We start from the raw sequence: 23,236 nt of genomic DNA, 5'->3' as shown, positions 1-23,236 counted from the left end.
CTACAAAGCAACGGTTTAATTTTTAACTTTCTGCCTGCAGTTTGGATTATTGTCACAGTTGTTTATGGAGCAAGTAAATGACCTTCTCTTGGAATATTTTGTTAGCAGGATTTATGAATATGTTGTCTTGAGAAGGGTCAATAGAGGCATGATCACAGAGCAAAAACTGACTCTCCTGTCGAAGTCCAAAGACCTCATCCAACTTTTTGTTCCTGGCAGTGATGCATTGCCTGCACATAACAACTGTAATTAAGCACACTTTTTTTTTTTAAAAAAAGGGACTGATTGAGAATGATAACAACTTTGTAAAAAACAAAAATAGTACAGTTCTTGTATTTATCCAAAGGAACCTGAAACGACTTCTTCCAAAGTTTCCACTGAAATAAAACCCAAAAAATGTGACCAAGATGAGAGCATCAAACATTGCAGGAAACTGTATGGCTATTCAAGGCTGACTATAAAAGTGAGTTAATCAGCAAAAAGAGAAATGCCCAAATTTTAGCACAACTTAATTAGCGACTGTTTCTAAATAAGTAAATAAGCTATAGCTAATATTTATGGGGCTTTTTTTTTTTAAAAATTGAGCCATTAAAATGTTTATATTGTGTCAAAACGTAAAAGTCAGACTTTTTTAGGAGAGCAGTGTTAGAATTTTATGCATGGATTAAACTGCTAAATGTCCTGTTTGTCTGTTAAGCTGGACGTCAGCTAATTAATGTCACTAAGTTTATGACACTTTTTTCCCAGTTACATATGAAACTATTTGGTTTGTAATGAAGTTAATTGTTCTAAATCATTCAAGAAATCTGTTCTCAGGCTTTAAATTCTTGAGTTTTATTTTCATATAAGGACTTATTAGCAAATATCTGGGTCTGTGTAATGCAGTTTACCGATTGGTTAATAGCTTGGCACTTTGCCTTATTTTCCAAATATAATCATTTCTAACCCCAAACATGTCAGCTGTGTCTGTCTTTTTATTATTATTTATTTATTTATTTATTTATTTAAATTATGCTAATGGAGAGCCTTAATATATTGTTCTATAATCTCATATAGTTGTGATTAGGTGAAGATCCAAAATACATGCTTTATAAATGATCCATCATATACTCTATGGAAGCATCTTCAGCTAGTAAATTAGGTTTTTCTGTTAATTTGTCAAGTAAATGCTGTTTTACGCAAATGTGCTAAAGGTATTCACATTCTGACACTAAGACAGGGGTGTACAGCTCCAGGCCTGGTGTCCTGCAGATTTTAGATTAGATATCACCCTGGGTCAACGCACCTGAATCAAATTATTTTATTGTTCATTACCAGACCTCTAGAAAATTTCAAGACATGTTGAGGAGGTAATTTGGCCATTTAAACCAGCTGTTTTGGATCACAGACACATCTAAAACCTGCAGCAGACGGGCTCTTGAGGCCTGGGGTTGGACAGCCCTGCACTAAGACATAAAGTCACCCTTCTGGGTACATGGATCATTGATTACAGAAGCCCTATTGGATGTGGGGTTTTTTTTTTTTTTGGGAAGACAATAATATTATTCTTTAACAATCTTGGATTACAAACTTATTTCACACAATCACTGGGATATTGGTGTGATCCTGGACCTGATTTCGATATATTAGTATTGGAACAATACTGAACAAAAGGCGGACCACTGTTATGGAAATGTACCTGGAGCTTGTATCTCTAAAGCCTGCCCTCCCCTTGGTTGCTCAGACTACAATATTATTCTCTTACTTCCTTCTCTTACTTCCTCAGACAAAAACGCAACACAAACCAAATCCAAACAGAAACCATCAAGACATGGGACAATGAGTTGGTTGAGAAACTAACAGGCGGCATAGAACTGACTGACTGGGATGTGTTTTTCAAAAACAATGATTCTGATCTTAACCTGCTAGCTGACTCAGTTTATTCCCACCTGATATTTTGTACTGATTCTTTTATTTTATCTAAGCAGGTTGTACCAAAATAACAGGCCTTGGGTCACAAAAGACCTGAAGATGTATCTGAAATAAAATAAAAAATATGGGCATTTTTTAAGTGGTGATTCACAAAAATTAAATGAGCTTGGAAAGCAGTTGGCCAAAATCCACTACAAGAACAAAATGGAGGAAAAGTTTACAACCGGGAATGTGAGGGAGGACTGGTAAGTAAACTGGTCTGCATACTTTCTCGGATAAACCCACTTGAAGGTGTCATGACCCAACTATTCTAGCTGCTTCTGGCTTTGTCCCACATGCATGAAAGGAATCCACCATCATACCGAGACCATAAATCACAAAAACTATAACCCATGGCACATACAGGCCCACTCCAGCTTAACTGTCTCACAAAATAATAGATAAACTCTTGTCTATTGGTTAAATGGATCAGATATTTCTTACAGGATGAATCCTCAAACAGTGTTGTAAACACAGGGTGTTGTATATCCCATTTTATTCTCTTTTTACATAAATAATATAACCTGTAATCTCAACAATATGACACTTCTGAAATATGCAGACGACATGGTCACACATCTGACTGACGCTAATAGCCTGGCAGCATATCATCAGCAAGTAGATTTACTCATCACTCTCATAAATGAAAGCTCCTTGGAGCTGAATGTTTCTATAACCAAAGAGCTGTGCTGCTGTTGGAGAGTGACACCTCACATACTGTTTCAACCAGTGGAGATCAAAGTGCAGGTGGTAAAGCCCACACCATTATGCATGGTTTGTCAAATCTGCAGCACAACTCATTCCAACTCTGGTGCTACAGTAGATGGTTCCTGCACACATTTTCACAAAATAATTAATCTCAACTGCTATTAACATGATTAACAATTCATAATGATTTTTATATGTGCATGTATATATCCAGGGATATATGTATGTATGTATGTGCATGTGTTTTTACATTTTTTGTTTGTTTTTTTTTTTGTTGTTGTTGTTGTTGTTGTTGTTTTTTACGAATTATCTGGTTGTTGTTCTTTACCTGCATTTGGCTACCATCAAAAATGAGTAAACTGGCAAAATCTACCATTAAGTTATGTTTGAGGTCAGGAAATGTGATTATGTCCTGGTTAGAACTGCTAGTGATGTTTGGGCTGAATCTTATATTTTTATTAATACAATCAAGTGAAAACAAAATCTACTACCTTTATTTGACAGAAACTAGCCCCTTCCACACAAAACAAAACACTTGGAGTTGTTGATATGTACCATACAGAAGATACAGAATCAGGGCCCACTCTAGCGCGTGTTTAGTATCTAGGATACACAGGCTTTTCAGAGCAATCAATATTGTCTGAAGTCGATGTGAAAACCACAGACATTGTTGACATTACATTCCACTTTGTCATGATAAAAATCTATGAGCTGTGATGGAGAGCTTCCCAGAGATTCTGGGTTATTTGGTAGACAAGAACTCCATCTTCTGGCAGCAGAGCCTCTTGCACAGCAATGCTGTAATAAAAACCAGGGCTCTAGACTAACTTTTTGCCATGGGCGCACCGGTGTGGCTAACTTTTTTTGGGGGGGAAATTGCAGTCCATACAGACAATATTCATTTCTAAACTACTAACTAACAATCCTGTGTTCAAAAAGTTGATTCTGTTCATCTGGAAGTAGCGTTTTGTGGGAGAAACGTTTCGTCACTCATCCAAGTGAAGAAGTCACTTGGATGAGTGACTTCTTCACTTGGATGAGTGACAAAAACACCAATTTCCTTGCAGGGATCATATGACTATAAACTAGATATGCAAACAGACAGTATGAACGAATATAATTATCTTTCATATTGTTTGTTGTCAAAGCAAGATGCATCTATTCTTGCCCCATCCACTTCCACATTTGCTGAAATGGAAGCTTCCACAATATAAAGGTCACAGTCTTTCAGAGATTAATTTTTGGTTGTTAGCTGGCAAAACTATTACGCCAGAGGAGAACTAGTTAGCTAGGGCAGTAATTTACCTTGCAGGCAGAGTGTGGACCCAAGTGAAGGACTGAAATGCAGATCTAAAATCTAATCCCAGCTTTCTTACTGGAACTCAAGGGAAAACTTGAATAAAATGCAAACTATAGAACATCAGAACTCGAAATGAAATTACTCAGCAACACAGAGATGACACGAGAGAGACACACAGCATCATGGAGGATGTGACAAAAGACAAAGGGAAACTACAACAACATAAACATGCAGTAGTTATCCCGACAGAATATTACCTCTGCATCAGAAGCAGCCTGTCCAAATCACCGACAAATAGTATCCCACATTCTTGATTTTTAGTTCAAAAACTTCTTATAATAACTTATTACTCCTGAAATTTTGGAGGTTTTAGCTGTTTGTACAGCAAAGTTACAGGAGAATACAAATAATTATGGGTCAGTCAAAATGTCCTCGGTTTGTGGAAATAATACCACATAACACGTGAAAACAATAATGTAATGTATAATTTTCTGTTGTAACCCACAAACTGAACGGTAATGTGACGACACTCTTTTACTATTTTACAAAAGTAAAACATCACTGCTTCCATGTCTACCTGGTTGTAAAGGAGGAGGAGTTTACTGGATACGCCAGGGGTAGGCAACCTTTCTGATGGCGAGTGCCATTTAAAATTTCCTCAGAGGTCAGTGTGCCATATGATTGCATTAGCAATAAATTTAATAACGCTCTATATTAACAGTTACACACTATATAGAACCACTTTCTAGAATTATATTTGTTCGCAGATGTTGGCAGCTATCAGTAAATAGTTATCAGCTATTTTGAAACAAAAAAGACACTTTTTATCCATAACAGGAACTCCATAACAGCAAATGGACTGTACAAAAGAAAATACAAATGCGATTTATGGTCTCCTCACAAGAATGATAAGAAAAATAAATTAAGCCAATATGGCATGTCTGTTAATACAGAGATACAAATGTTAATATGAGCTCTGGTCTCCCACTCAGAAAATGATATTGGTGTTATATGTCCCTCAGAAACAGTTCATAACTTCCCTTCAACTCATTCTTTCTGGCGCAAAGTGGGCGATAAACAAACAAGAGAGAAAAGCCGATCAGCTGATCATTGATCAGTTTCATGATTAAAGTATCAACAGGAGAGGGAGGGGAGAGAATGAGAGAAGGAGAGGCAGCTGTGCAGCAAAGACAAAGAATAACTCCACCTTTGTGTCTTTTTCATTCTAGCTGAAGTCCGGGACAAACTGCGTCCCCTCTCAGCTCAACACGAAACGTGTAATAATTTCTCTAAATGCGGGAGGATTCCGTCTTTTTACAGGACGGTTGGCAACTCTACTAACTAACCTTATGAATTAAATAAAGTTCAACATCAGTAACATCAAAGCACCCACCCAGCTGTATAGAAACTCCGTCATGCTAGCTAGCACGCAGTACGAGTTATTGTAACTGACTGTAAAAAGTCAGCACAATGAAAATAAACTACACCTAAACTTGGTTTATATCTGACCCAGATAGACTACAGGTCATAACTTCTTACCTGAAGTTCAGTTCACCTGCCTCCGATCTCCCTCATCCACGTGCTGGCCTCCACCACTTGTTAATTTTACTGAATCTGTGGAATCTGTGGAACCACCAAACAACTGAGTTATTTTTACACACCGGCCAGCATCTGGCCAATCCAACACCTTTCATTGTTTGTACCATTACAAAAAAAATAAAATAAAATAAAAAAATCATCGGGCCACCGAGCAAATGCCTGGTATGTCCTATGGCCAGTCCAGCTATGGCCGTGCCATAAGTTAACCTGTGCCTAGGGTTGCCAACCCCTGTTATATACAGTCTGCATAAGTGTGGTCAATCTAATAAACATTTGTAAGGAGATGGCAGTTACTGTGAATGTACAGCAGGTGATTAGTAATAAACATTCAGACAATGACTCTGACAATCTCATTCAATCTTGCAGATTGAATGCACTTTCTGCGGAAAGTGGTACCACACAGTGTGTGTGGACTTCCCCTGTGCAGAAGGCGACTACAAATGTTGTGGGTGCTAAATAAACAGAAAAAAGGGATCCCTGTTGTCTTTGCTTACTGATTGTTTTTAGTGTTGACAATCCACATTGCTGGGATTGCATCTTTCAACATGTTTGTGGGTAGATTTGGATGTACCAGGGGTAAGTGCAACCACTCAGCCTCTACTCAATGTGATCATAGCAGCAGGTGCAGATGTGTCACAAGTTAATGTAGTAGTAGGCTATGGTACTTGGCCACAGGTGGCAGCAGTGGACTGACCTCCATTTGAAACTGCTCCAGCTGCTGTGTGATAGTGGATCTGCTACAAATTGAAGATCATATGCAAGTTTTGGAAATTAACCCTGGCTGTGCCCCTCAACAAAAACATTTAACTATTAATCTCAGTTTTTCTAAATAAAAGGATCTGGCTTGCATCAATCACATGATGACGCTGACTACGAGCGTGCTGTGTGTGAAACAGTATGACAAACATTACCTGTCCTAGATCTAATATTTAGCGCATGTAATTCTATTTTAAATCCTATCTGTTGAAATTAAAAACAATATAATTTAGATTCCAGTTATTGCTATTTTTGACAAGGAGAGAAACCTCTGTGCTTTATATAGATGCTACATGCTTCATCCAACAATTAGAGATTTATGGCTGATCATTAAGAGCCACCAAAAAGAAATCTTTTTGAAGCTGTAGCTGAAACAAGCAGAACAGATATTATAAAAAAAATACACACCTTAATTTGAGGTAGTCTGAAGAGTGCTGTGATGCCTCAAAGGCATTTATGTCATTTATCTTTAATGTTTGCTTTAAAATAATTCCTTTGTATGTCTTTAAGTTAAAAAGAACAGTAAAAAGAGTTAAAAATGTTAAGAAGCTTTAATTTTGAAGGTGAACTTGCTAATAACCTCACTTCCTTGTGGGTTACCTGTATTGCTTCATTTCCTGTTTACTTGCTCTTCCTGGTTGCTCTAAGAGGGAGAGTGACATGCGGTCTAGCTCTGAGGCTTATCCACAGCCATCCACTTGGGATCATTGTTCAGGCAACGCCGTAAGTGTATATATTTCATGTTGAAGGTGTTAAAAAGGCATAAATAGCGGTATTTGTTAAAAATTATATTTTTTTTGTGATTCATGGAGGTTGATTCGTACATGTTAAAAAAGGCAGTTTTGATGATCATTACTGTTGCTAAAGCTAACACGAAGGTGTAAGGTCACATTTTGAGTTATTTCGTGACGCAATATTTATGTAAACGATCATTTTTTCTATTCTGTATTTCTTTTCAACTACAGTTTTCACCGCTTGTCAAATGAAGATTCTGAGTAAAAGGTCAACTCTACTTGGATTCGTGTATTCATTGACAGAGGTTTAGCTTGGTGTTTAATCAGAGTTGCTACACTCTGCAAGAGAACACTACAGTGAAAAGGCGGCACTCGATGGTCCTACGTGTTCGTGATGGCAGCAAGCAACAAGTCATCGGTATCAAATACCAGGAGCAACGTGACATCAGCATCATCTGTAAGTGCGGCTCGCGCCAGAGCTAAAGCAGAAGCTGCTAAGGTACGAGCATCATATGCTAGCCAGGAGGCTAAATTAAAACTGGAAAAGGCTGCTAGAGAAGCAGAAAGGAAAACTAGAGAAGCTCAAAATCAGTTGGAAGCCGCTAGAATTGATTCAGAGCTGGAAGTGCTAACATTAAATCGTGAAGCAGACGCAGCCATCGCTGAAGCACAGGTGTTAGAAGATGTAGCAGAAATGCATGGAAATGTAGAAAATGTGAAATCTGAGTCAGAAGACAGGCTTAGATTGCAACGTATTAGTGAATATGTTTGCTCTCAAAATGATCAGAATCAGTCCACCTTTGCACCAGTATCTGTCCCACCTGTTAAATCTGTAGACCGTGCAGAATCACAAGACAGTTTCAGAACATGGCATCCACCTGCAAGCTTAGCAGAATTCCAACATAGCAACAGCAAGCCCAAGCCTGAAGCGGATAATGGGACACATCCACCCACAACAAACCTGTCTAAACTGACCAGAGCTGAATCGAGGACCGACGTCGAAAGGACAAACCCTCGCACGTATATAGGTGCTCAATCACAAACACCCCCGCATATGCTTCCAGTGAGCGTGTCACAACCACCAGACCCTCTGGCACAATATTTGGCGCGACGTGATCTCGTTACGTCAGGACTGTACCAATTTGATGATAAGCCAGAGAATTTCCGTGCATGGCGGTCCTCATTCACTAACGCTGTTGCTGAGGTTCAACTTACAGAAACACAAGAATTAGACCTCATGACCAAATGGTTAGGAAAAGAGTCTGGACAGCAAATAAGATGCATACGCTCAGTGCATGTCAATAATGCCAGTTTGGCTCTGCGCAAGTCATGGGAGAGGTTGAATGACTGCTATGGCGCCCCTGAGATGATCGAGCAGTCGCTGTTTCAGAGACTTGACAGTTTTCCAAAAATTGCAACCAAAGATCACATCAGATTACGTGAACTTGGGGATTTGCTTATGGAGATACAAGGCGCCAAGGAGGATGGATACCTCACTGGGCTGTCATATCTAGACACCTCCAGAGGTATTGGACCCATAGTAGACAAGCTCCCATATGGGCTCCAGGAGAAGTGGGTGTCATCTGGGTCGTGGTACAAAGAGGAGAATAACGGCTGCTTCCCCCCCTTTAGTTACTTTTGTAACTTTGTCTGTCATGAGGCAAAGAAGCGAAATGACCCCAGCTTTATTCGTCAAAGCAACGGCGCAAACCCCACAAGACCAGAAAGATTACCTATGAAGAGCTTTAACACCAACAAGTCTATCGCGGTTCACAAAACAGATGTCTCTACAATCAACAACGACCCTAACAAGAACTGCCCATTGCACAATAAACCTCACCCACTTAAAAGATGCAGGACATTCAGAAACAAGTCCATCGATGACAGGAAGGCCTTTCTAAAACAGAAAGGAATATGCTTCAAGTGTTGTTCTTCAACTTCACATGTTGCCAAAGACTGCAAATCTTCTGTGAAATGCTTAGAGTGTGAAAGCATCTATCATGATGCAGCCATGCACCCTGGTCCACAACCTCAACTCACCAAGGCTCCTCCACCACCACAAGAGAACGGCGGGGAGGGAGAAGATGACTCTAATGTAACTGATGTTAGAACTAGCTGCACAGAGGTTTGTGGCCCCGGCCAGTGGGGTCGTTCTTGCTCTAAGATCTGCCTTGCAAAGGTCTACCCCAAACATTCAAAACACAAAGCCGTTAAAGCTTATGTAATTCTGGACGACCAGAGCAATCGCTCTTTAGCCAGGCCAGAGTTCTTTGAGCTGTTTGGTGTGGAGAACAAACCACTCTTATACCATCTCAGAACATGCTCCGGCGTCATCGAAACGTATGGCAGGAAGGCAGAAGGATTCCAGATAGAGTCGTTGAACGGCAACGTTCTCATACCTCTTCCCCCACTCCTTGAGTGCCCTGAAATCCCTAACAATCGAGCTGAAATCCCAACACCAGGTGCAGTTTTGCATCATCCTCATCTCCACCATATAGCCAAACACATCCCCGATCTGGACCCAGAAGCAGAGATACTCCTGTTGCTCGGGAGAGACGTGCTTAGAGCACACAAGGTCAGGCAGCAAGTTAATGGGCCACACAACGCTCCCTTTGCACAACGTCTCGATCTAGGCTGGGTGGTGATAGGGGAGGTGTGCCTAGGTAATGTGCATAAGCCAACGGTTGACACATTCAAGACCCATGTGCTAGACAGCGGTCGCCATTCCATATTTCAGCCCTGTGCAAGTTTCATGCAGGTCAAAGAAACACAGCCAAGCTTCAGCAAATCTAACAAAATGCCGGAGAGGATGCTGGGACACACAGTGTTTAACCAATCTGAACATGATAACAAACCGGCCCCATCAATAGAAGACATTCTCTTCCTAGAGATCATGGATACAAATGTCCACAGGGATGACACTGGTAGTTGGGTTGCTCCATTGCCGTTCAAGGAGCCACGGCAACGTTTGCCAAATAATAAAGAGCATGCGGTTAAGAGGTTTGAATCCTTGCAACGCCAATTCAGGAAGAAACCCGAGATGCAGAAGCAATATGTGGCATTCATGGAGAAGATCATTGCCAATGGTCACGCAGAAGTGGCACCACCCTTGAGGGAAGACGAAGAGTGCTGGTTTCTTCCATCATTCGGGGTATACCACCCACAAAAGCCCAACCAAATCAGGGTGGTTTTTGATTCCAGCGCTCAGTACTGCGGGGTCTCCCTCAATGACGTGCTTCTGACTGGTCCCGACCTCAACAATTCTCTCTTGGGTGTCCTTCTACGCTTTCGAAGGGAGAGAGTAGCTATCCTCGCCGACATCCAACAAATGTTTCACTGCTTTTTGGTCCATGAAAGGCACCGCAACTTCCTCCGGTTTTTGTGGTATGAGGACAACGACCTCACCAAGGCAGTTATCGACTACCGCATGAGGGTTCATGTCTTTGGCAACTCACCATCTCCGGCGGTGGCCATCTATGGTCTGCGAAGAGCCATTGCTGAAGGTGCCCAGAAGTACGGTGCCGACACAGTGAAATTTGTGGAAAGGCACTTTTATGTGGATGATGGCTTGGTGTCTCTCCCATCTGAAGCAGAAGCAATCAACCTTCTCCAACGGACTCAGGCTTCACTTGCTGAATCAAACCTCCGCTTGCACAAGTTTGTGTCGAACAGTCCAGCAGTCACTGGAGCTTTCCCGCCAGAAGATTGTGTCCCGCTCATCAAGGATCTGGATTTGAGTGGGGAGACAGCACCCATGCAGCGCAGCCTGGGTTTGCTTTGGGAGATCAGAAAAGACACATTCACATTCTCTGCATCAACTATTATCAAACCTTTCACCCGACGTGGAGTCCTCTCTACCGTTAATAGTGTTTTTGATCCGATGGGTATGCTGGCACCTGTCACAATCCAGGGACGAGCTCTTCTTAGGGAACTTAGTTCGGAACTGACTGACTGGGATGCACCTCTTCCAGAAGACAAGCTGAAGAAATGGGAAACCTGGAGAGATTCTCTTCAAGTCCTGAAGGAGCTTCATGTGCCACGTGCATACACATCAACCTCGCTCACCAAAGCTGTGCGCACAGAGTTGTTTGTATTCTCAGATGCCTCAACTATGGCCATTGGGGCTATCGCTTACTTGAGAGCCATCCAGGAGGATGGAAAAGTGGAAGTAGGATTTGTTATGGGCAAAGCCAAATTAGCACCCCAGTCTGAACCAACAATCCCGAGGCTCGAACTCTGCGCTGCTGTCCTTGCTGTAGAAATGGCGGATCTCATCCGGGAGGAGCTGGATCTGAAATTGGATGCTGTCAGGTTCTACACGGACAGTAAGGTGGTACTCGGGTACATTTGTAATATGACAAAACGCTTCTACACATATGTCCATAACAGAGTCCAACGTATCCGACAATCTACCAGACCAGAACAATGGTGTTATGTGTGCACGGAAGAAAACCCTGCGGACCATGCATCCAGATCTCTGCCTGCATCACATCTGGCACAGAGTTCTTGGTTCACCGGACCTTCATTCCTGTATCAGTTATCTGCAGAAACAACACAAACCAGTGAGACGTTTGAGCTCATCGACCCGGGAAATGACTCAGAGATTCGACCACAGGTACGCACCTACACTACTCATCTGAAGGAACCTGTACTTACCCCTGATCGCTTTCGCCGTTTCTCCACCTTTACCTCTCTACTGCGAGCAGTGGCTTTCCTTATCCATGTGGCAAGATCTCATAAACATTCAAACCAAAACAGCAGGTGTACAGGATGGCACACATGCCGCTTACCTCGTACTGTGGATGAAATAGCTCAAGCGAAACATGTCATTCTGCAAGCAGCACAAAGGCCAGCCTTTGCCAAGGAACTGTCGGCCCTCCAAACAAACAAAGTGGTGCCCACAAACAGCCCGTTGCATAAACTCAGTCCAACTTTGGAGAGTAGTCTCATCTGCGTTGGAGGCAGACTGAAACATTCTCAACTAACGTCTGAAGAAAAGAACCCAGTAATCCTACCCAAGGACAGCTACGTTTCCTTACTGCTCGTGCGACATCACCATGAGCAGGTGAGACATCAGGGTCGACATCTCACAGAAGGTGCAGTAAGGGCAGCTGGACTGTGGATTTTGGGTGGTAAGCGACTAATCAATTCAGTCCTACACAAATGCGTAATCTGCCGGAAGCTGCGTGGGAGACTGGAAGAACAACGTATGGCTGACTTACCGCCGGAACGTCTCAAGGTTTGCCCTCCCTTCACATATGTGGGGCTTGACGTCTTTGGACCTTGGTCTGTTGTAACCAGACGCACCAGAGGAGGACAGGCAGAGAGCAAACGGTGGGCCATGATGTTTAGTTGTTTGAGTTCAAGGGCCGTCCACATTGAGCTGATTGAATCTATGGACACATCTAGCTGTATAAATGCTCTCAGGCGGTTCTTCGCTCTCAGAGGCCCTGCAAAGGAACTCCAGTCTGATTGTGGGACCAACTTCATTGGAGCTAGCAAGGAGTTGGAGATGGATAATACTGTACGGGGGTACCTCAGCAAGCAAGGATGTAGCTGGAACTTCAGACCTCCTCATGCTTCCCACATGGGAGGCTCGTGGGAACGGATGATTGGTGTTGCCAGGAGAATCCTTGATTCAATGCTCTTGCAGCAAAAGAGTCGCCTAACCCATGAAGTGCTGTCAACACTAATGGCAGAAATTACAGCTATCATCAATGCACGTCCACTCCTACCTGTGTCTACAGACCCAAACCAACCTTTCATTCTTTCACCAGCCATGCTCCTCACACAAAAATCAGGAGTTCCACCTCCTCCAGGAGATTTCACAGATAAGGACCTCTTCACAAAACAATGGAGGCAGGTTCAAGCGCTCGCGAACCAGTTTTGGGCCCGTTGGAGCAAAGAATACTTACCATCCTTACAACAAAGACAAAAATGGACAGTGACACGCAGAAACCTTCAAGTTGGGGATCTGGTCCTCCTCAGGGACAAGCAGACCATTCGCAACTACTGGCCCATGGCCATAGTCACAGCAACCTTTCCTGGGAAGGATGGACATGTGAGAAAGGTTGAGGTAAAAACGACCGACCAAGGTGACACAAGAACCTTCCTTAGGCCAGTTGCAGAAGTAGTTCTTCTTCTGCCTAAGGACTGATTACGGACTGTTGTTTGGACTCATTCAAGTTCATAGTGGCCTCACATAGGCCAGGCGGGGAGTGTGATGCCTCAAAGGCATTTATGTCATTTATCTTTAATGTTTGCTTTAAAATAATTCCTTTGTATGTCTTTAAGTTAAAAAGAACAGTAAAAAGAGTTAAAAATGTTAAGAAGCTTTAATTTTGAAGGTGAACTTGCTAATAACCTCACTTCCTTGTGGGTTACCTGTATTGCTTCATTTCCTGTTTACTTGCTCTTCCTGGTTGCTCTAAGAGGGAGAGTGACATGCGGTCTAGCTCTGAGGCTTATCCACAGCCATCCACTTGGGATCATTGTTCAGGCAACGCCGTAAGTGTATATATTTCATGTTGAAGGTGTTAAAAAGGCATAAATAGCGGTATTTGTTAAAAATTATATTTTTTTTGTGATTCATGGAGGTTGATTCGTACATGTTAAAAAAGGCAGTTTTGATGATCATTACTGTTGCTAAAGCTAACACGAAGGTGTAAGGTCACATTTTGAGTTATTTCGTGACGCAATATTTATGTAAACGATCATTTTTTCTATTCTGTATTTCTTTTCAACTACAGTTTTCACCGCTTGTCAAATGAAGATTCTGAGTAAAAGGTCAACTCTACTTGGATTCGTGTATTCATTGACAGAGGTTTAGCTTGGTGTTTAATCAGAGTTGCTACACTCTGCAAGAGAACACTACAAGTGCGGTAGAGACCTGTGGCAGACAGAGTTCATGTCCTCTTCTGTTACCTGTCCTGTGCCCTTTGCTGCAGAAGTAGCTACACTGTGAAATCTAACTGTACAATTTCCAGAGACAATAAAAGATTTATTGTTCTTTGTAAACGTTGTGTATAATTCATCAAATGAAAAGAGTACACTTAAATGACTGTTTATAATCTCTAGTCAGTGTTACTAGTACATATAAAAGCTGAAAGTAACAGCAGGACAACTGGAAAAGGGTGTTGTTTGGTGCCTGCTAAATAAGCAGCTAAGATTCTTTTGCTATTTTAATTGTTCTATTTTTACAAATAATAATAATAATAATAATAATAATAATAATTTTTATTATACTTTATCTTACTCCTCTCTGGCAGCCAGAATGGGTTTCATTCTTTTGAAACTTATTTTGTTTATTATTAACATTTTTAAAATTATTTTGAATTTTTTTTTTTTACTCTGAATTAAGAAACTGCTTTATTTTAAATTAGATTTTTATTCAGTGTTCAGTGCTATTTCTGCCAATTCCTTTTCCATTTAAACTTTTGTTAATTTTCTAAACTTTATTTAGAAATACTTTATATATTGTGTGTACTGTTATATAACATTTTTTCTCATTGGTACATCTGCTGTGCATGTAGTCACTGGTTTTCTGTACTAAATTCTAGCAAGACCTACAGTGGAATTCTTTTTGCATAAATTTTTTAATTTCTACTGATATAAAACCAAGAAGAAAACATTGGTCAAAAAGTAATACACAATGGTAGAGTTTGAAGAAATTTAGCAGCGTGTGCCGAACAGTTTCTCCCTTCTTTATGACAGTAACCTGGGTAGGAGCAAAATGTGCCAAGCACGACATTACTCTACTGCATGCCAGCTTCACAAATGTTTGTCAGCAAAACTTTTCTGTACTACAAAAAAAAAAAAAAATCAATCTCATTAACAGAGATGGATGAATATTATGGATAAGTTAAATAAATTAGGGTTAAAATTATGTAATCGTTCCTGTAACATAGCCATAATTTTAAAAACAAGAACAACAGCCTAATGCATCTTCTCAATTATTTCATCTCAGGAAGAGTCTGACAAAGAATATGAGTATTTAAAAGCTCTTTATTTCAAAGTGGGGTTTTGTGTATTTAACTACTATATAATATAAACATGAATTAACCATTAAATAAATATTATACTATAATAAATATACAAGTGACAAAAAAGTGATGCAAAATGAAAGTGATCAAAGACATTCAAATAATAATATCATGTTGAATAACACAATGTTTCAGTAATGAAGGCCAGAAATAAAACAAATAGATACTTATCAAACTGTTTGAAGCATTAAATAGTCAACAAGTACTTGGCCTTTTTGTTTTTTACAAATTATAATAAAATATACAGGTGACTCTAACATCCAATAAGTTGGAGTAGTAAGATGTTTTAAGGATCTTTATGAAAGATTAACAGTGACTTAATAATATAAATGGAGTAGTGTTTTTATTAATTGTTTTAAGTGATATGGAATCTCTTGGAGCCACAAATTGCTGTCTTTGCTCGCTTAGAACGAGCCCTAAACAAATACAAAAACTAGTTAAATATCAAGTTGTGACTATTACAAAATCAAACATAGTCCAAGCGAACAAGTAAAGCATTAATGGGAAAAGAAAGCAACATCAAGAAGCTCCTCATCAGTTTAATATGGATGTCTGGGTTTCTGGTTCATGTCCAATAAATAATTCATAAGCCATTTTTCAGGAAAAAAAAACAAACAAACAACAAAGGAAAAACAATGAATACTTTTTTAAATTCTATGTGATATAATCAAGAACAGTTTATGCACAGAAAACAATTCCTGTAAAAAATGGTGAAAAGCCAGATCGCTCATTAAGTTTCGTTGTGTGCAGTAACTGGAATACAATTCCAAAAAAACACAAAACAAAAAACAAGTCATTGCCATTGTATGAGTCAACTCTGTGTGGAGTTTTACTAACTGAAGTCGCTTTCACTGTCGTACTGGTAGTAAGGGTTATCGTAGCCTTGGCTCTGAGCATGTGGTTTGATCTGGGGTCGATTCACAGCGTAGAGGTTGTTCTGACGTCGAGCCTGAGTGTATGGGTTTGTGTTATTTTGGTCACTATAAAACTCCTGCAGAGGGAAAACAATAAATTACTTTCGCAGTGAAATAAAACAACAAATGACATAAAAAACGAAAAGCTTCATAAAATCAGGGAGAAATGCAGATCGAAGCCTACATCTCTATGGACACACAGAGACATACTGTCACAATCCTGGGTCTTTTGACCCAGCGTTTTGAGTTTTAGTTTATGGTTTATGTTTAAGCCCTTCAGGTTTTCTAGTTCATTTTTTTTATCATGCCTAGGTTGTTATAGTTTGTTATTAGATTCCCCTTGTGTCTTCCACCCATGTTAAGTCTCCCTTGCCCTTCATGTGTTTCATGTCTGTGTCTTACGTTGTCAAGTTCAGGTTGTGATGTCTGCGAGTTCATTATGTTCATGTGGGTTGTGCTGTTTTGATCTTTATAGTTATTATTTCCCAAGGTTTCAGTTATGGTTATCATAGGCTTAGTTCTTGTAATATGGCTTCACTGTGTTCCATGTTGTGTCTACTGTGCCTTTCTGTACCATGTTTCAGGTTCCTATGTTCTGTCTCCCCAGTTGCTGTTAAGTTTACATGTTTAGAGTTCAGTCAGTGTGTTTCCTGTTTTATTTTGAAGGTCTGTGTCTCATGTCAGTGTTTCTAGTTTTGCTTCCCTTGTCTTGTCCAGTCTGATTACTCCCAGCTCTGCTCTCCTTCTGTGTCTCAGTCCCTTGTTATCCCTCAGTGTATTTAAGCCCTGTGTTTCTCTTTGTCAGTGTTGTAGTCTCCCTCATAGCTGTGTGATTCGCCATTTGTGTTTTCACGTATGATTTATTTGTAGTTTTCCCAGTTTAGTTTTGTTCTTTGTTTCCTTTCTAAGCCTGCAATAAAGCAGTGTTTTGAGTTCACTTTTGTCTCGGTGAGTTTTGCGTTGGATCCTTCTCTTGCCTGCACGCAGCCGAAACATGACGCATACTCACTGAGCTGTTGTTCACAAAGACAGGGCTTTGTCGAGTGTTTGAAGTTATCTCCAGGTTGGTTATGCTGTTGGTGTTGGTGGAGTTGGTGGCTCGTGGGAGTTTGGGCGCACCATTGGAAAAAATTGGCAGGCTAGTGAACCCTTTAAATGTGAACAAATCCTGGTTCATGTGTGGGTTTTCCATATCTCCATCTTTGCCGTTTTTGGGGATTTTCTTTGAGGATCTGATAACAAAATGGTAAAAAAGCATTACACTTTACTATTACAGTGTTCATCAGGCATTTGCAAACTTTTACATTTAAAATTTCTAATAAAGATGTGGATGGCTTAAAAAATAAATTAATGTTTAAAGTGAGTGGATGGGTTGGTGGGAAACTTACATGGTAGGGATTATTGGTAGAAGGATGAGGGCTATGAGCAGCAGTCCCCCAAGAACAGAGCCCACAATTACCAGAATGAGCTGCCAGTCTAATAAAACACAACAAAGATTTAAGTCCTTAACTAATTTAAGTCCTTAACTGAATTCCCTTTGGTAGAAAATCAATTTTAGTATTTGTTGTCAATACTCGTTAGGGTTTTTTTTCCCCAAAAATTATGTTTCAGCTTTCACTTTTAAAAACATACAGTATACTCACTTTCACTGCATTCCAAACCAGAATAACCAAACGAACATCTACAAGACAAAAAAAATGTTTATTTTAGGATTTTATTTACCCAAACTTACATCAATACTGAACATACAGGAGGAGGAGCACTTACGTCACACATGTATTATTTTCAAATCTGGACCCACTGGGACAAGCTGTGAAAATGATGAGACAATTAAAGAAGTAGATAAATAACTATTCAAAGAAAGACACACACACGAAGAAATGTTTGCTTGTTCACCAAGTTATCTTACCAGAGCACATTCTGTCACTGAAGTCTGTTTGAAAATGTTTTTCCAAACAGGTACAGCTGTAAACTCCATCTTGTGATGTGCAGTTTGAAGTTTTTACATCACAAGGGTTTTCAGCACACAGGTCTGTTTCTTTAAATAAAGGAGAGAGTGGAAAAAAGCTTTAGCACATACAGCTTAAAGACTGAATACAAAATGTCCTCAGCAGTTACATAAGTCAGTAACTAACATGTCATGATGTGAACTGTGGATTGGAATGTACAGTCTGCAGTTTAGTTATACCATTATCATTAGGATGTCATAAAAGTCTAAATTATAGTTTCAGTTCAAAGTTCAGAATAGAAGCAACCATGAGCAAGAATGTTGCACAGATCCAAAACTATTTATAAAGGGCTTTGTTTTATTTATTTTTTTACAACTAAATCATCTTGGACAGATGGTGGAAACGGTTCGATTCAGACCGAAACGTAGATATAGTATAAAATTCTGAAACACATCTTGTGAATTATATTCTTTCTGAAAACAAATCTTTATCTTGTGTGAGTCTTGTTTTAGAAACATATCAACATAGAAGTTACTGGAAAAACACAGTGTGGTAGAATACAGGTAATAAACTTACTCTCAAATGTTGCCCCACTCAGCACACAGCCAACACAAGTATTGCTTTCTAACTCCTTTATAACGTCATCTTCTTTGATTTCAGAACTGGCTTTGAAGATGATCTGTAGTACTGCAATGATCCCTGGGGGTGCCCTCAACATACGACTGTTGCTTGGCCTGTTAAGACAGAAATCATATTTAGTGATGATTGCATCCTTTATTTTTTCAGGATAACACCATGTTAGTGTACAGTGATTCGAAATAGGCTGAAAAATTGTAAGGTAAAAGCTGTTGTCAGTCTGAGACTTACAAGAGTTTCAGCACTACAGATGTAGAGTAACCGTCCTTCCCTTCATAAACTCTGTCCAGCTGTGTTTCAAAAGAAAATATGTTTTGGTCAAGTTGAATAAGATATAATTATTTTTTAACTTTAGCTTAAATTTAGCTTGTAAAAATGTCAAAAAATGTCCATAAAGACACATTTATTGATAGAGAGTACTAACTGATTACTTACCGCAGCAACAATTTCATCTGCAGTTTCTTTAAATTCCTTTGATGTAGTGTCTGTCATTTTGTCATTAAATGGTTTTGGCAGGGAAAGTTTTCCAGGGAAAACTTTGGCTGAAAGCAATAAAGCATCATCAGAAGAAACTCAAAATCTAATAAAATTATACTTTATCCTGTCATTAACTTGCTGACAGGAGGAAGATTTATCCCAATGTCATACAGTATCTCTGTTAAATATGACGCTACAACTAGCAGATACTTAGCATTATGACAGGAACTGATAGCTAACATAAAATCTTCTCTGCTTGCCTGGCAAATACAAGGCAACAAGAATATAATTCAGGATGTCACTGCTCCTGCCCAAAATTAATCCCAGACTAATAAAAGATGAAACAAAACATAATCTGCCATTCCTACTTTTTTTTTTTGCATGGAATAAGTAGACCAAATCAAAAATATTAATTAGTGAACTAGCTGTTTGTCAGATTTTATAATTTTGTCACTAAGCTAGGCTAACAGTTTACTAACCTTACTTACTGTTTATGCTGGGAAATGGTTAAGGGTATTTTCATATCTATAGTATGTTTACTCTGGTACAAATTGGTTAATACGTTTGTAAACTTGGAGATTTTTCCCTTGGTTTGGTTTGTTTTCACACAGAAAGTAATCCAAGTCCATGGGACATTTTATAACAAGGGAGAAAAAATCTTTGGTGTCATCTTGACACCAAAGATGTGAAAACACCCTAAGAGAGCTCTGTTTAGTTAAAAAGGTGCTTATGGTTTGGAATCACCTATTCTTCACTAACACTAGGTAAGACTTGTAAGAAGTTGACAGCTGTTGTAGACAAACAAATAATTACCATTTTCACATCTCAGGGTGATATTATTGTAAGAATCACCAGGCAGACACTTGCAAACAAATGTGTGGTTGGCACGGGCTTCACAGGTGCTTCCAACACCACATGGATTTGAATGACAGGGATCTTAAAAGTGGAAACAAAAGAAAAAATAATATAAGCCTTTGAAGCATTATGTAAATACTTGGACTGGATAAAGATAACATTATACTTTTTGTACAGGCCACTGGCCACATTACCCGGAGATGCTGAAGTAGGTGGAACCCCTGTTGCTGAACTAGATGGATCCGATGAAGTAGCTGGGGCGTCTGTTACTGCAGCTGTAGGATCTGATGAAGTAGCTGGGGGGTCTGTTACTGCAGGTGTAGGATCTGATGAAGTAACTGGGCCGTCTGTTACTGCAGGTGTAGGATCTGATGAAGTAACTGGGCCGTCTGTTACTGCAGGTGTAGGATCTGATGAAGTAGCTGGGGCGTCTGTTACTGCAGGTGTAGGATCTGATGAAGTAGCTGGGGCGTCTGTTACTGCAGCTGTAGGATCTGATGAAGTAGCTGGGGCGTCTGTTACTGCAGGTGTAGGATCTGATGAAGTAACTGGGCCGTCTGTTACTGCAGGTGTAGGATCTGATGAAGTAGCTGGTGCGTCTGTTACTGCAGGTGTAGGATCTGATGAAGTAGCTGGGACGTCTGTTACTGCAGGTGTAGGATCTGATGAAGTAACTGGGCTGTCTGTTACTGTAGCTGTGGGATCTGACGAAGTAGCTGGGGCGTCTGTTACTGCAGGTGTAGGATCTGACGAAGTAGCTGGGGCGTCTGTTACTGCAGCTGTAGGATCTGATGAAGTAGCTGGGCGTCTGTTACTGCAGGTGTAGGATCTGATGAAGTAACTGGGCTGTCTGTTACTGCAGGTGTAGGATCTGATGAAGTAGCTGGTGCGTCTGTTACTGCAGGTGTAGGATCTGATGAAGTAACTGGGCCGTCTGTTACTGCAGGTGTAGGATCTGATGAAGTAGCTGGGACGTCTGTTACTGCAGCTGTAGGATCTGATGAAGTAGCTGGGACGTCTGTTACTGCAGGTGTAGAATCTGATGAAGTAGCTGGGGCGTCTGTTACTGCAGGTGTGGGATCTGACGAAGTAGCTGGGGCGTCTGTTACTGCAGGTGTAGGATCTGATGAAGTAGCTGGGGCTTCTGTTACTGCAGCTGTAGGATCTGATGAAGTAGCTGGGGCATCTGTTACTGCAGGTGTAGGATCTGATGAAGTAACTGGGCCGTCTGTTACTGCAGGTGTAGGATCTGATGAAGTAGCTGGTGCGTCTGTTACTGCAGGTGTAGGATCTGATGAAGTAGCTGGGACGTCTGTTACTGCAGGTGTAGGATCTGATGAAGTAACAGGGCTGTCTGTTACTGCAGCTGTAGGATCTGACGAAGTAGCTGGGGCGTCTGTTACTGCAGGTGTAGGATCTGATGAAGTAACTGGGCCGTCTGTTACTGCAGGTGTAGGATCTGATGAAGTAGCTGGGGCGTCTGTTACTGCAGCTGTAGGATCTGATGAAGTAGCTGGGGCGTCTGTTACTGCAGGTGTAGGATCTGATGAAGTAACTGGGACGTCTGTTACTGCAGGTGTAGGATCTGATGAAGTAGCTGGTGCGTCTGTTACTGCAGGTGTAGGATCTGATGAAGTAGCTGGGGCGTCTGTTACTGCAGGTGTAGGATCTGATGAAGTAACTGGGCCGTCTGTTACTGCAGGTGTAGGATCTGATGAAGTAGCTGGTGCGTCTGTTACTGCAGGTGTAGGATCTGATGAAGTAGCTGGGACGTCTGTTACTGCAGGTGTAGGATCTGATGAAGTAACTGGGCTGTCTGTTACTGTAGCTGTGGGATCTGACGAAGTAGCTGGGGCGTCTGTTACTGCAGGTGTAGGATCTGATGAAGTAGCTGGGGCGTCTGTTACTGCAGCTGTAGGATCTGATGAAGTAGCTGGGGCGTCTGTTACTGCAGGTGTAGGATCTGATGAAGTAACTGGGCCGTCTGTTACTGCAGGTGTAGGATCTGATGAAGTAGCTGGGACGTCTGTTACTGCAGCTGTAGGATCTGATGAAGTAGCTGGGACGTCTGTTACTGCAGGTGTAGGATCTGATGAAGTAACTGGGCTGTCTGTTACTGTGGCTGTGGGATCTGACGAAGTAGCTGGGGCGTCTGTTACTGCAGGTGTAGGATCTGATATAGTAGCTGGGGTGTCTGTTACTGCAGGTGTAGGATCTGATGAAGTAACTGGGCCGTCTGTTACTGCAGGTGTAGGATCTGATGAAGTAGCTGGTGCTTCTGTTACTGCAGGTGTAGGATCTGATGAAGTAGCTGGGACGTCTGTTACTGCAGGTGTAGGATCTGATGAAGTAGCTGGGACGTCTGTTACTGTAGCTGTGGGATCTGACGAAGTAGCTGGGGCGTCTGTTACTGCAGGTGTAGGATCTGATGAAGTAGCTGGGGCGTCTGTTACTGCAGCTGTAGGATCTGATGAAGTAGCTGGGGCGTCTGTTACTGCAGGTGTAGGATCTGATGAAGTAACTGGGCCGTCTGTTACTGCAGGTGTAGGATCTGATGAAGTAGCTGGGACGTCTGTTACTGCAGGTGTAGGATCTGATGAAGTAGCTGGGACGTCTGTTACTGCAGGTGTAGGATCTGATGAAGTAACTGGGCCGTCTGTTACTGCAGGTGTAGGATCTGATGAAGTAGCTGGGACGTCTGTTACTGCAGGTGTAGGATCTGATGAAGTAGCTGGTGCGTCTGTTACTGCAGGTGTAGGATCTGATGAAGTAGCGGGGACGTCTGTTACTGCAGGTGTAGGATCTGATGAAGTAACTGGGCTGTCTGTTACTGTAGCTGTGGGATCTGACGAAGTAGCTGGGGCGTCTGTTACTGCAGGTGTAGGATCTGATGAAGTAGCTGGGGCGTCTGTTACTGCAGCTGTAGGATCTGATGAAGTAGCTGGGGCGTCTGTTACTGCAGGTGTAGGATCTGATGAAGTAACTGGGCCGTCTGTTACTGCAGGTGTAGGATCTGATGAAGTAGCGGGGACGTCTGTTACTGCAGGTGTAGGATCTGATGAAGTAACTGGGCTGTCTGTTACTGTAGCTGTGGGATCTGACGAAGTAGCTGGGGCGTCTGTTACTGCAGGTGTAGGATCTGATGAAGTAGCTGGGGCGTCTGTTACTGCAGCTGTAGGATCTGATGAAGTAGCTGGGGCATCTGTTACTGCAGGTGTAGGATCTGATGAAGTAACTGGGCCGTCTGTTACTGCAGGTGTAGGATCTGATGAAGTAGCTGGGACGTCTGTTACTGCAGCTGTAGGATCTGATGAAG

General features: G+C 41.2%; 2 protein-coding genes across 2 annotated transcripts; one reads left to right on the top strand and one right to left on the bottom strand.

The window, feature by feature from the left end:
* Positions 1-7,410: 7,410 nt before the first annotated feature.
* LOC146512713 (uncharacterized) lies at positions 7,411-14,126 on the top strand. The gene has a single exon (XM_085170654.1). It carries the CDS (start codon positions 7,442-7,444, stop codon positions 13,202-13,204), a length of 5,763 nt encoding a protein of 1,920 aa, XP_085026780.1. The 5' UTR covers positions 7,411-7,441; the 3' UTR covers positions 13,205-14,126.
* An 841-nt stretch (positions 14,127-14,967) lies between these two features.
* On the bottom strand, positions 14,968-20,657 carry LOC146512712 (mucin-13-like). Its single transcript, XM_085170657.1, has 11 exons — positions 20,115-20,657; positions 19,879-20,001; positions 19,024-19,130; positions 18,820-18,878; positions 18,529-18,686; positions 17,913-18,041; positions 17,771-17,813; positions 17,647-17,684; positions 17,392-17,479; positions 17,013-17,235; positions 14,968-16,080 (listed from the first exon to the last, which is right to left on the bottom strand). The coding sequence occupies exons 3-11, from the start codon at positions 19,078-19,080 to the stop codon at positions 15,922-15,924; spliced, it is 954 nt and encodes a 317-aa protein (XP_085026783.1). The 5' UTR covers positions 19,081-19,130; positions 19,879-20,001; positions 20,115-20,657; the 3' UTR covers positions 14,968-15,921.
* Positions 20,658-23,236: the final 2,579 nt, after the last annotated feature.

Source organism: Neolamprologus multifasciatus, chromosome 8, assembly GCF_963576455.1.
Source record: "Neolamprologus multifasciatus chromosome 8, fNeoMul1.2, whole genome shotgun sequence".
NCBI lineage: Eukaryota > Metazoa > Chordata > Actinopteri > Cichliformes > Cichlidae > Neolamprologus > Neolamprologus multifasciatus.
This window is presented reverse-complemented; position numbering and strand designations above follow the sequence as displayed.